The 13,938-nt window shown below is 35.2% G+C and overlaps 1 protein-coding gene across 5 annotated transcripts in view; it reads right to left on the reverse strand.

Annotated features, from left to right (window-relative positions):
- adcy5 (adenylate cyclase 5) overlaps window positions 1–13,938 on the reverse strand; it is a 153,921-nt gene that overhangs the window by 19,059 nt on the left and 120,924 nt on the right. For 3 of the 5 annotated variants that reach the window (XR_015498917.1, XR_015498916.1, NM_001171585.4), the window contains exons 9-12: window positions 8,868–8,890; window positions 5,723–5,867; window positions 2,521–2,618; window positions 1,947–2,034 (exon numbers count right to left, since the gene is read on the reverse strand). Coding sequence is in view for 2 of the 5 variants with exons in the window: in NM_001171585.4 (NP_001165056.2) it covers window positions 1,947–2,034; window positions 2,521–2,618; window positions 5,723–5,867; window positions 8,868–8,890 (354 nt within the window). In the remaining 3 variants the exon portion in view is untranslated. Of the gene's footprint in view, window positions 1–1,946; window positions 2,035–2,520; window positions 2,619–5,722; window positions 5,883–8,867; window positions 8,891–13,938 lie in introns of all 5 variants that reach the window. The other 2 variants (XR_015498915.1, XM_087266773.1) reach the window with 1 other exon arrangement.

A 13,938-nucleotide genomic window follows, 5' to 3' on the forward strand; every position in this document is an offset into this window, starting at 1 on the left:
TGGGTGTAATGTTCGCTTAAGTACATTATAGTTTATTTGACAAATGTGTTTCCATCTCCCAGTATTATCAAAACACTTTTAGTCCAAATAGTTCGAGCATAAAATCATTTTTATTTAAGGGATTTTTATTCCAAATTTGACATCTCCATCACTCGATTCTCATGCGATACTTCAAAATGCACATCAGCACAGGGTGATGGAAACCCAGCTATTCTCTGCTAGGCTCCGCCACCAATTTGCACTGTAGTAGGTAAATAGCAAGAGGCAATTGCAGGTCTATGCAGAAACAAAAAAAACTATTTGTGCTCTGAAAACAACAAGATGCTTTGCAGTGGCAAATTGTGAAGAAAAATTTAAATTGCCTTCCTTCTGATCTCGACATAAGGAAAGAATAAAATTAACTTCCAGACCACATCCTAAGAACTTGTCCTTTGTTTACTTCATTTTACCATGGATTATTTACAATCAAAGCACAGTTTGATGCTGAATTTAGAGAGATTGTAAAGCAAGATGATGCTTTGCCAAATTTATTTAGCCCAACAGTATAAATGTCACAGCCCAGAAGTTCAGAGATTTTAATTAAGATCTTGCTATTTTCTATATTTACCTTTTATATAATATAATAAAAGTAATATGACTGACCACTTAGTCAAAATAAGTGCATTGTGTCATAAAAAAAAAATTCCGAATTTTTTATTTTAACTAATAAATGCAGCTGTGATGAGAACGAGTGACTTATTTAATAAACTTAAGATCAAAAAGACTTTGTGTATCATAGTTAATAGAGACCCTATGAAAGCTTGACTTTTTACAGGTCAGGAAGTTCTGAATGTAATTCGGCAGCATCTCTGAGGAAAGAGCTGTGAAAGAGCCGCCCCAGTCGCCTGTAGAGCAGCACGGTGCCGGTTCCAGCTCAGTGTGCACAAATGAGCTGCCAGTGCTTTATTGTGTCTCTGGCTTTGCTCTGTGTGACTCAGTGTCTCTGGAGACCTGCTCAAAGTTACGCAGCTAAAAGCCCCATATCAATCATATGCGCTCAAGTTATTTTAGTGGAGAATCTGAAGGTTGACAAACACTTGGATTTAGCCATGATGGCTCTGTAAGAGTGTTAGGAAATGGTCTGTGAAGGACACGTTAAGGTGTTTTGTTTTTCTAGTAATGGGGATGGTGGTTTTGTGTTGTTGCTGCGCTGCTGTAGGGCCCAAAATGCCATATTGCCATTTATTTCATTTCATTGTTTGGTGTTTAATTTAATTAATTTATTCATTTTTCTTTTTGGCTTAGTCCCTTTATTAATCAGGGGTCGCCACGGTGCAACTGACCGCCAATTTATCCAGCATATGTTTTATGCAGTGGATGCTCTTCCAGCTGCAACCCATCACTAGGAAACACCCATGCACATTTACACAAATACACTACGGACTATTTAACTTACCCAATTCACCTATACCGCATGTCTTTGGACTGTGGAGGAAATCGGAGCACCCGGAGAAAACCCATGCGAACACGAGGAGAACATGCAAACTCCACACAGAAATGCCAACTGACCCAGCAGAGGCTCGAACTAGCACCCTTCTAGCTGTGAGGCGACAGCGCTACTCACTGCGCCACAGTGCCGCCTAATTTAATGAAATTTATCTTAATTCAATTACATTTTTTTTGTTTTATTTTATTTAAAATTTTAACTTGGGTAATAGTATTTGTGTTCATTGCATACCAGCTTCATTAGCTCCACTGGCAGAAACATATCACATATATCATAACATTAAATAATAAAATGCATGAAAAAACACATTTAAAAAAATAAATGAATACTTCGACAAAAAATCTAAATAGTAAAAAACAAAATAAATACAACATTATAAAATATTCTCAAAATGTTCTTTACATCACAATATTTCATTAATAAATATATTATATAGTGACAAAAGCAATAATTTACTCACCCCAAAACAGGAGTAAATGGCTGAGATGAACATGACCACCATCAGAACGACCAGACAGAGCACATAGAAACCAACCATCAGTCCAGAACTACCAAACAACAAAAAGCAAACAATAGTTATTAATAATCATAATGAAAATCTGCTCTATGGAAGAAGAAAAACCTGCTCTGACTCTTCTGGCTGTTCTTATTGACCTTATTCTTGTGCTCATTTTGGCGATGTTAGAAATGCAGATTCAGCTGCCTATGGGAGAAATTACTAACAAGTATTTTCATGACTATACATAAAAAGTAGAATGATAATATAAAATATCAGTTTGCAACATTAAGCAGCAAAACAAGCTGTTTTTAACATCTAAAAATCAATAGAAGTGAATGAGACCGGAAGCGTCCAGCCAAAAATATTCCAATGGCTGTGCCTGCATGTATGTGAAGAATAAGGTCAATACAATGAACAATTCTGTCTATGTGACATTGCCATTCAAATCTAAACAAAACCTCCTCTAAGCCTGTGGTTTATTTGAATGGACCAGAGCATTTCGTAGGATCGGGTGTTTCACTGCAAGGCTACTCACTGTGGCACAATGATGATCTGAATGAAGCAGATGAATAAAAAGACGAGGGAGGCGCAGACCACATATGCACCGAAACTGGAATCCACCTGTTTAGAGTACTGATAGCAGGTGAGGAAAGATGAGAGAGAAAAGAGTGAGGTTACAAAAGCTGTTTAAATCCCATGTGAAAGCAAGTTTAACTGACAGAGGGAAGTGAAAGGTTAGATTATTTCTCAATCTTCAGCGCTTGCTTGACGTAAAAGTTTACCCAAAACATTAACTTTACATCAAGTGGTTCACAAATGTACTGTATGAGTTTTTTTCTGTTGAACACAAAATACGATGTTTAGAAGAATGTTGGAAACCAAAAGCCACTGGCTAGAAACCAAAAATAATGGTTTCCATTCTTGAAAATATCTTCACGTTCAACATAGAACAAAAACTCAAGCAGGTGGAACACACCAACCTGATTTCACCAAGTAGGACATGTTCCTAGATTAACATCTGTATTAATCCTGGAACAACAATCCAATAAACCAATCGGAATTAAGGGATACGTTTACAGTTGATGTTAAGTTTATGCACTTCTATGATTGTTACCCTCTGATTTTGGGAATAGTTTACCGTTATAGTTGGATTTAGGGGTAGGGAATAGGTATGGATTACATTTACATACAAAAATGGATAGATTTTAATCCAGGATCACATCGTACTTGGCAAAATCATGACGTCCGGTATTAGTAATGAATGTGAGTAATGTATGACAGCACTTTCATTTTTGGGTGAACTGTCCCTTTATATATATACACACACATACATATTTTATCTGGCAGTTAATAAATAAAACTGCATGCTTCTTGTGGAAGAACATTGATTCTTACACCTTTTCTAAAGGTGTGAGTTATAGTAGTGCAGTATAGAATTGTAAAATAGTATAGTATAGTATAGTATAGTATAGTATAGTATAGCATAGCATAGTACAGTACAGTATACAGTACAGTATAGTATAGTACAGTATTTCAAGTAAAATTATTGATGGTATATTTGCCTAAAACTCAATACTGAATTACTGTCATTTACTCATTAGGATTAATTATAATTATTTACATATTATTATTACATATTTAGTATGCTAAATTATTTTGAAACCAACACAATTGCATTTTCAAGCAGTTTCAAGCATTGTATTATATATCTAAACATTTTTAAGGCTTTCTAGCACTCATACAAACCTTGCATGAAAACCATAGACAGTATGAAAAGCCATGGGCTTCTCCATAGTGAGGATAAACCCAACTTATAAAGTATAAATATAAATATATAAAGTAAAACCAGTTTTCCAGAGGAAACTATAAAATATAAATGGTACAAATTTATTATTATTATAAATAATATTATTACTATGATTACTATTAGTATTATTAATATTTTCTGATATGCTTTATTATGAATAGAGTAAAAAAGTGAACATGATGTAAATACTGTACATGAAACAAACAAAAATATGTTAAGTGAATTTTTATTAAACCGACTAGACATGGAACTAGACATGTTGGGCAAACAACAGACAACAAGAACAGTAATTATCTCCTTTAAATAAACTGAATAAAGTTTCAGAATGATAAGATAACTCTGTCACAGAACCAGCGTACAACCTTCTAAAAGTCAACGTGACTGCAGATGGAAGAGAAATGTAAAAATAGACTTTTCTTCCATTAGCATTCCGTCACCATTACAAGAAACCCTAGTCTTGGATACATGGTGACAAAACCTGCATGCTTCTAGAAGAGTCTGCGCATCTCTCTGAGGTGGCGAAGGTCAGTGGTGACAAATGCTTCAAAGGTAAAACCATAAAATGAGTCAAATCACACTGCGGCATAAAGACGTCAGTCTCTGACTCATTTTGAACCTGGACCTTGAATTTCATCTCCTCTATTCATCTCAGCACCGTGCCACATTTTCCAGCTATGCTGTAGACTTTTAGGCCACCTGCACAACAGTACTAACATAATGAAGCTCTGATTGGCTCTCTGCTCTATTTTTGCGAGAAACGTTTTACCAGTGGCTTTAACTAATGATGTGATGAATGATTAGTTCATGCTCACACATCACAATTTATTACAAAAAACCCTAGAAGGTTAGATCATTTTAATTTCACTGAAATCAGCAGAACTGACATATATTTTGTTACACGTAGCACAGAAAATTAATTGTTTAAGCTTGTTAGGCATAAAAACGCAAGTAAATGAGCAACTGATGATTTTGTAAGTGGACAAAAAAAGGTTTTTGGCTTTTTCTTCACGACATGATTTCATGTCTTTCGAAAAATTGGATTTGACTGCTGCTTACATGGTACTTTATTAAACCAGACAGCAGTAATCAGCGCTATTTTAGTAGAGCTATATACTATTATAGCATTTACCATTTTTAATGAAAATTTATTTATGATTTCATTTTAAGTTTGTATTTTATTTTCCTTTTAATTTTGGTAACTTAAGTGCTTATTTTGTTGCAAGGAGTTGCCGAGGCTTTAATGCAGGGGTGTCAAACTCAGTTCCTGGAGGGCCGCAGCCCTGCACAATTTAGTTCCAACCCTGCTACAACACACTTACCAGTAGGTTTCAAACAAGCCTGAATGACTCAATTAGTTTGATTAGGTGTGTTTAATTAGGGTTGGAACTAAGCTGTGCAGAGCTGCAGCCCTCCAGGAATTGAGTTTGACATCCCTGCTTTAATCCAATTAATGGAAACCATATTTAATTATTAGTTTTACTTAAAGGCACAGTTCACAACTGAAACATCCTCCTGTTGTTTCAAATCTGCTTAATTTTTTTTTAATGTTGTAATCATTTCAGTTCTAATTGACTTCATTCACAAAAATGGCACTGGAATCAACAGTAAATGAAACCATTTAGATACGAGTATGGGAAAATAATAACAGAACTTTCATTTTGAAGTAAAATATCAACATAAAAGTTGATATGTATTGTAAATCCAGCCGATTAATCTTGCAGAATAAAGCCTGAAGCAAAGTAGCTTCTAATTGCACACAGAATTAAACTTTTAGACACAACTCATTGATCTAAGATGTAATGATTTACTAACAATAAATAGATCTATAGAAAGTTAGATAGATAGATAGACAGACAGACAGACACTAAAGGGTATAGTGCACTAAATGACATTTTGGCATGGAAGCTGGTCTTAGACATGACAGCAGTACCTTCTTCTCCAGATCAGGTTCTCTGAAGGTCAGCAAAAATTTCTTGACGTGTTCAGATCGTAACCGGTCGATGCTCCGAGCATCAATGGCGCGGCCCAGAAACTCATCCACCTCATCCTCTGGATTCAGGTTCTCTTGCGTGTTTCTGAAAATGAAATGTCTAGATAACACAAGACACTGGTTTTCCACCTCCTTCGTCCTTCTCTATTAGTTATCCTTAAACTTTATTATACAGTCCTACCACTAAAAACAGAACTCTGGAATTGTTCAGAAACAACAAATCATTGGCAAGAAAATAGCAGTCAAGTTCATGCAGTTCACAATTTTACTACATTTCCTTCCAACCTTCCATTGTGCTTTAACTAAAATGAACCAAAGTCAGTGAAACATGTTTTTAAATAGAACAATTTAGCATTTGTGACCTCTGTCTTATGTTGAACGAGTATCATTTTTGGCAATACCAATATCATGTTTGGCAAAAAAAAATGGCCTGTTAACTTAAAAAAATTGGCTTTAAGTGTGGTTTTCTTAATATTAAGATTAATTTGAACCCTCAGATTCCAGATTTTCAAATAGTTGCATCTCTGCCAAATATTATCATTTAACAACAACCCCTACATCAATGGGAAGTGTATTTATCCAGTGAAAGTGCTTACTTGACACTAAAGTATCAAAATAGCCTTGTACACCAAAGGGTTTGTAGCGGCTCAGTTACAGTATACAGTAATGCTTGATTAAAAACTGCCTGCACAGTATTTACACCTTTATATATATCTGCTGACTAGTAATTACGCTAGACAAGCACAGTGATGCATTAAGCATCAAGAGACTCAGCACACTTTCCAACACTGCTGTAAAAGCGATGGAAACTCTCACATTTATGTGCATGTGTTGATTAGTTCATTGATATTTGGCAGTTCGGTCACATTTAGATATATCTCTTGCCTTAGTTAGTAATTGACCTGCATGAGGTCAGTGGCACCAGCTCTGCACTTTTCTAAATGCAAGAAACAAACATAACATTTATCATATCCCTTGTGTTTTTTTTCTCTATTTATTGATTCTTCCAATAATAAAATGTGTCCTCTAATGTCGCTTTTCCTATTTTAACCATAATTTATTTTCACTTTTTCTGCCCCAATCTGCCAAAAACATATAAAAGGCCACATATTATGAATAAGGCTTTGTTTGTGATACTGAGCAGAATCAAAATAAAGCAGAGTTAGCTGTTGGAGCATTTGCTTAATTAGGTTAATGAATTCAGAGTGTGTATAGACAAGTGTTTAACTAATAAACACTCAATGAACTTCATACAAAAAAGCAACATATAGCCTATTAACTCTAAGAGCTCTATTTTAATGATCTAGGTGCAAAGTCTAAAGCGTATGGCGCAAAAGCATCAAGGGCGTGTCCGAATCCACTTTTGCTATATTAAGGATGGTAAAATACAGTCTGCGATGCGGTGCACAGTCAAACAGGGTTGTGGTTGTTCTCTTATGGGTGTGTTTTGAGAATAAACCAATCAGAGTCTCATCTCCCATTCCCTATAGGAGTCAGTTGCATCGTGCCATGGCGCAGTTGTTATTTACATGGCAGACTTTGTAAGTAAGTGTAAAAACTGAACGCTCCACAAGCGAGAAAACAGTTAAACATACCAACTGCAGCAAAAGGATAAAAAACAAGCCTCCTCCAATCAGCCTTCACTTTCTCTTTCTCTTTTTCGTGGATGAGGAAACGGTGTTGCACATTTAACTGAAGACATCCATTAGCCTACTAATTTTGTTTGTTAAGTGCAAGGATTTATCTCAAAACTATTTCTAAATTCAGTTCTAATTTCCGGCAAACAAATAAATGAGCAACAATAATGAATTGTAAGTTATATCCAAACACATGTTCTATGCCCCATATGGTCCAAAACCACAGGTGGACAAATCTAAGCTTCTTTTTAATAAAACAAATATAAATATGCATATAATAAATAATACTGCCTGCTAATAATAATAATAATAATAATAATAATAAAATTATAATAATAAAATAATAATAATAATATGCAAAAGCAAATTGTCGTCAATAAACTGAAAAAAGCCACCGCCAGATGAAGACATGGAGGCAGTGGTTTTTATTTATGTAGACAGTAATAATTTTTTATATATTTAATTCCTTTAATTCTTTTTCCTTTGTAAAGATATTTATGTATTGCTGTACATCCTGCATGTTTTAAGCAGTGTAAGCGAGGCACACAACTAACACGCTCTGCACTGGACTTTTGCTTTCAGCTGGTTTATTGCAGTCTATTTTAGTTCCTCAAAACAGCAATGTGCCAACAATTTGCTTTAACACACCTCTTTTCTAGACCGAAACACCCATGAGTCCACAAAGTAGTACAAAAGGATTTGCTATTTAAACAGCATGGCAGAAAACGGGAAAATTTGTGTTGCGCTGGTCTGAAACTAGCAACATGTCGCAGCAAACACATCTTGTGCCTTATTGCGCCAGGTGTGTGATAGGGCTCTTATATGTTGGCTTTGAATGTGGTTCTTAATATTTATATATTTTTTGAACCCTCAGATTCCAAATACTGTACATAAAGTATACATTTTACAGTATTATAATGTTACTGTAACATGTGTTTTTATATACGTTACAAAATCCAAAGACAAGCTCTAATTTTAACTCAACTTTAGATGGGTTTTGAACCCAGTGTTTGAGTTTGTCAATCAAAAGTTTAAGGTCACTAATGTTTTAGTTTGTTTTGAAATTTTTTTTTACTTGTATTCATCCAGAATGTACACATCTATCATTTCTAACATTTAAATAAATGCTATTCATCTGACCCATTTAACAATGGGATACTTATTTAGTATCCAGAAATGTTTTTACATTTATAAAGTAATAAGCAGCAGAAAAAACAGCATTCATGAGATATTGTGTCACACTGTAATTATGTTCAAATAATTCTAACACTTTAACTGTATCTTTTAATTAAAACTTCAGCCTTTATGGGCATAAGAAACATATTTTAAATGCTTAAACTGAAAAAAACTTTTAAATCATATACAGTACTGTGCATGACAAATTCTATATTCCACTATTAATACCAGAATTGACATTTAATGTAAACAAATGTTCTATGTATACTCACTTGTCTTTGGGATCCTCAAATCCCTGCAACAAAAGCGGAAGAGGAAATGTATTATACATCAATGCAGAATTAGAAGTAACATTTTTTTAGAATCAACACAACAGCGACCCCTTCTGGATGAGACAGACATGAACGCTTCATGATTAAAGGGGTTGAGTTTTTGCTTGGAACGTGTTTTCACAACATAAATTTTCATGTTGGAGTATTAAAAATTTTTTATTAACTCAACACTTCATTCCAAAACACCCCCTACCCCCCCTTACATTCCACACATAAATCTCTACTCATTTCTTATACTGTCTTACCGTGCATAACACAACAGTGATTAATGCACTGAGAAGACATTAATAAAGCAAAAACGGCAATGTGGTAGTCATTAGAACCAAAGACATGATAACTAACTTTGTGGAAAAAACAACTGATTCCTGTGGCTTGATTTGTGACCACAAGTCTTCCGTTTTGAGGAAATTTAAATTGAGACCCCACTGAGATCAGATGTAAACACTGACTGATTTATCATAGTGGGACATGGGAAAGATGAAGAAGAAACAAAATAGGTCCATTCTGCATATGTGGTTGGTGTTTTCTCTGTCCTCGAGAGGTTTTAAACCATGACTACACACATTAGACGTTAAAAAAACTTAGTGAACTGCCGGCCTACAAACATAGTTTTGGAAAATCTGGAAAACATTATAGAAGCAGCTGGAGATACTCCACTCATAACTGATTTCAACAGAGTTTGGGATGTTTCTGAGTGATCCACAACATTTCTAAAATGATTAAAATTATTTATGCATTAAAGCATATGTTCTGTGCATAATGTGGGTCAAAAATGCCAAGGGTTTTTTAAGCATCACAATAACAGGTAAAAAATATAATAATGATGAATTTTTACAACTATTTAAATAAGGCAGAGTAAAATGGTATTCAATTTAAAAAGAGCAGGGTTGCCCAAACTTGGTCCTGGAGGGTAGGTGTCCTGCATATTTTAGTTCCAACTCCAATTAACACACCTGAACCAGCTAATCAAGCTCTTTCTAGGTATACAAAATCTTCCAGGCAGGTGTGTTGAAGGTAGTTGGAGCTAAACTATGCAGGACATCGGCCCTCCGGGACAGAGTTTGGGTATCCCTGAAAAAGAGTTTAATTAACAAAAATAGTTTGCATGTTTAGAAAGACAGAGAATGATGATGATGTTATGGCAATTAAATAAAAGACCATTTAAATACACATCTTTGCATTTTGATCCTGATTGAACAGATTAAGGATTGCACGATACTAATTGTCATTATAAACCTTTGATCTTTGCCCGTTCCCTTCAAACCAATAGATTTTGCTCATTCATAATTTAAGTTATTATTTTATATATTTTAATAAATGCAAGTCAAACCACAAACACTACTTTTCAAAATATTTAGAACGGTAAGATGTTTGATATATGAATTTTAAATCCAACATATTAAATAATATATATATGAAATATTTTTTAAAATGAATATATTTTTGCTCACCAAGCCTGCATTTAGTTCGATCAAATGCACAGCAAAAACATTGACATTTTTTACTGTTTAAAATAACTGCCTTCTATTTAAATCAATTCTCAAATTTAATATATATTTATTTAACTTCAAAGCTGAATTTTTAGCATCAGTACTCCAGTGTTATGATCCTTCAGAAATCATTCTAATATTCTAAAACACTTGCATACATTAAGGTAGAGTCTTTATTTTAAATTATTCAGCCATAACCTGTATATAACGTTTAAAGACAAAACTAAATAAATGAAACCTAGCGTGTCTAAACATATTAGCACCCCAATTTCTAGAAAGTGTTAACAGTGGATAAAATCCTGTGCTACATAAACACCTACTTACTACATTTTAAAACAGCTGGCTCATGGGTCAAGGAATAGAACAAAAATCCCCATCTCAAATGATCATTGTAATGGTCATTGCTAACCACTAAACACTAAACAATAGGAGTAAAAAGCATCCATGAGACAAGATGCGTAAAAACAGTCTAAATTTACAGTCTGAGATACACTCCCACACACACAGGCCTGCATGCGTGTATTTGCTCGGCACAGTCAGTATGGTGATGCGTTACACCATTTGTTTCTCTCCTTCAGGCCAATGTGAGCCTCTAGACAATACAACAGACCAAAAGCAGGTGCTGTTGTTATTATGGCACAGACATTCAGCGCTTCAGTATATCTGTTTTCATCAACGCTCGCTGTTTGTGTAGGTGTGGACAGATATCTGGCAATTACATGCCAGTCTGAGCTCCAGCAGGAGATATTGAGCAGGATTTATCTGCGCCACTATCATCACCCAGCAGAATCGCACAAATAATTACAAACAGGTTCCCTCCATCTGCTGTTGGTTGGGCAAACAGACATTTCAAATGCAGAATCCACTGGTTGAGCCAATGCTATAGCGAGCTGTGCTGTTCAGTATGCTGCTACCTTCTACTTACAGATGATGTACATTATTTATGTTCAAAAACATATACATGTCTCATTGTCTGCTATTACCACTGTAGATGTTCCACCTTGACCAATTATTGGTGTATTTGCTGTTCTACCACCTGGCAACACTTTAACCTCTCATTTTGCAGACTTTAGCTTTCAGTCCAAGCGGATAATTCCTGTGAACTGGACGAGTCCTCACCCTCCTTTTTACAATTGTTGGATAAGAAATGTTCCTTATTTTATTAAACTAGAGAAAATAGGTACTCTCTTCACCAACCTAACACTGTTTTCATTAAACTGTGGGAACCCCTTCACAAACATGTCCAAACTCTTTAGGTGGGGTTTCTGATTGAGACCCCACCCCCAAATCAGTACTGGATAGTAGTTCTGGGGCCTGTTTTAGTAAGGAGGTTTAACCAGCTCTGAGTTTAAACTTGAACTCTGAGTTGATTTACAGAGGATTATAAACTTAAGAGTTTTCAGTTTCAGAATAGCTGATCTGAGTTAGGTCAATCCACTCAGAGTTAAGCGCACACACCGTGACTATAAAAAGGCCTTATCAATGGAGCACAGATATTACGAGTCACCATGGCAACATCTGAAAAAAAAAGAGATCAGCATTTCTTTCTCCAGCTGAACTTAATGTGCTCATACAATGTTATAGCAAATACGGCCATATATTTAAAAAAGCAACACCACTGCTTCAGTGAAATAGAGACAGTTAGCGTGGGAAAACAGCTGCTCAAGTTAATGCGTAATTTTACATCTAAAGCATTTAAATATTTTCCTATAATAAAATATGTAATGTGTGACATTTATAAAAAAAAAATTTACACACGTTCCCATTTTTATACACGTTAATCAGTTTTAATAGATTTAATAGTGTACTTGTGTGTCTGCTTCTATTATTGATCGAGTGATATAGTTTGATATGACATTTAGAATAAAAGCAGAACTAAAAATAGTTTTAGAACGAGTAATAATCCCATTAATCTAGTTCATTAATCAGTACATGTCGATGGTCAGTGTATTTAAGCTAATTATTTATTTTAAAAGGGCAAGCCATTCCTGTATGTGACTTTGTTCTTTGTGTGACTGAAATGTAGGCAATAGCTATGTTTTCATTCAAAAAATATTAATTCAATTTATGTGCAAAACTGGAATACGCATGAAGATGTGCGAATAAAGCAGCGTTTCCATCCAACGAATCAAAGAGAACAACATCGTCACTTCCTGATTAACTGGTGCCAAATATCAACAGTAAAAACAGAATTTACTGCTGTGGAAGAAGCTGCGTCAATCTTTATTTATTGAAATGTACTTGCGCCTCAGAAGACAATGTTGACACAATGAAAAAGTGGGGGCATTTGAAGCCATATGAGAAGCGGAGAACGACGCTCTTGACACTCTGGAGGTTATTAATCATACACATTAATACTGAAAGGGTTAAGGCGTTTAAGAATGAAATAAACAACATATAAGATGTTCTACAGTGTGCTCAGCCTGCTGGTTTGTCTATTCACACACATTTTCATCATCATCTCTTATAACAAACCTTTAATGCACAAACTGGAATTTGTTCAGTAAAAGTGTTTTCATGGCAGTTTATGCGCATCTTTTCTTATCGAATATAACGTTTATCCTACTCAGTTATGCACATGTTTTTAGTGCATATTTTTTAAAAGTGATGTGCATCATGATGTTTCCATTAATTGTTTTTTATGCGCATATCCACAATGAGCATTAATACAGGAGGATGGAAACTTAGGGCTGAAGCAAGAAATACTGCTTCGTCTTTAAAAAAAGAGGGGAAGACTGACAGAAACTCCGAGTTTAGAGAATAAAACCTGCTCCTGACCAGGTTAGGTTCACAGAGAAAGTTACCACAGTAACTAACTCCGAGTTAAAGTTACCTCTCTTTCAGAAACAGGCTTGACTTACCCTGCTTTCTCCAGTTTGACAAACCTGCCATTTTGAAATGGAAAACTAAGTTTCTCTCATTTCAGGGTTAAAATACTCTGAGTTTTCACTTAACCTCTTTTCTGAAACAGGCCCCTGGTCAGCACATTGTAGACCTGTATTTTCTGTATGTAAGATTGCACTAGTGTTTTCTTTCTCTCTCTCTCTTTCTCTCTCTCTCCTCTTCAGTGTATTTGCTTAGTTACATGTTTAGTTCTCCTTTAATTAGTAATGTAGTTTACAATGTTTAAATAAAACATTAAAAATAAGTAAATAAATATTATATAATAAGTTTGAGGCTGTGTGGTGGCGCAGTGGGTACTGCTGTCGCCTCCCAGCAAGAAGGTCGCTGGTCCGAGTCCCGGTTGGGTCAGTTGTCATTTGTGTGTGAAGTTTGCATGTTCTTCCCCTGGTCGTGTGGGTTTCCTCTGCATGCTTTAGGTGAACTGGGTAAGCTAAATTGGCCGTAGTGTATGTGTGTGAATGAGAGAGTATGGGTGTTTCCCAGTGATAGGTTGCAGCTGGAAGGGCATCCTCTGCATAAAGCATATGCTGGATAAGTTGGCGGTTCATTCTCTGATAAATAAGGGACTAAGCTAAAAAGAAAATGAATGAATGAATGAATGAATGAATAATATGTTT

The sequence above is a fragment of the Danio rerio genome, chromosome 9 (assembly GCF_052040795.2).
Source record: "Danio rerio strain M-AB ecotype USA chromosome 9, GRCz13ab, whole genome shotgun sequence".
Taxonomy (NCBI): Eukaryota; Metazoa; Chordata; class Actinopteri; order Cypriniformes; family Danionidae; genus Danio; species Danio rerio.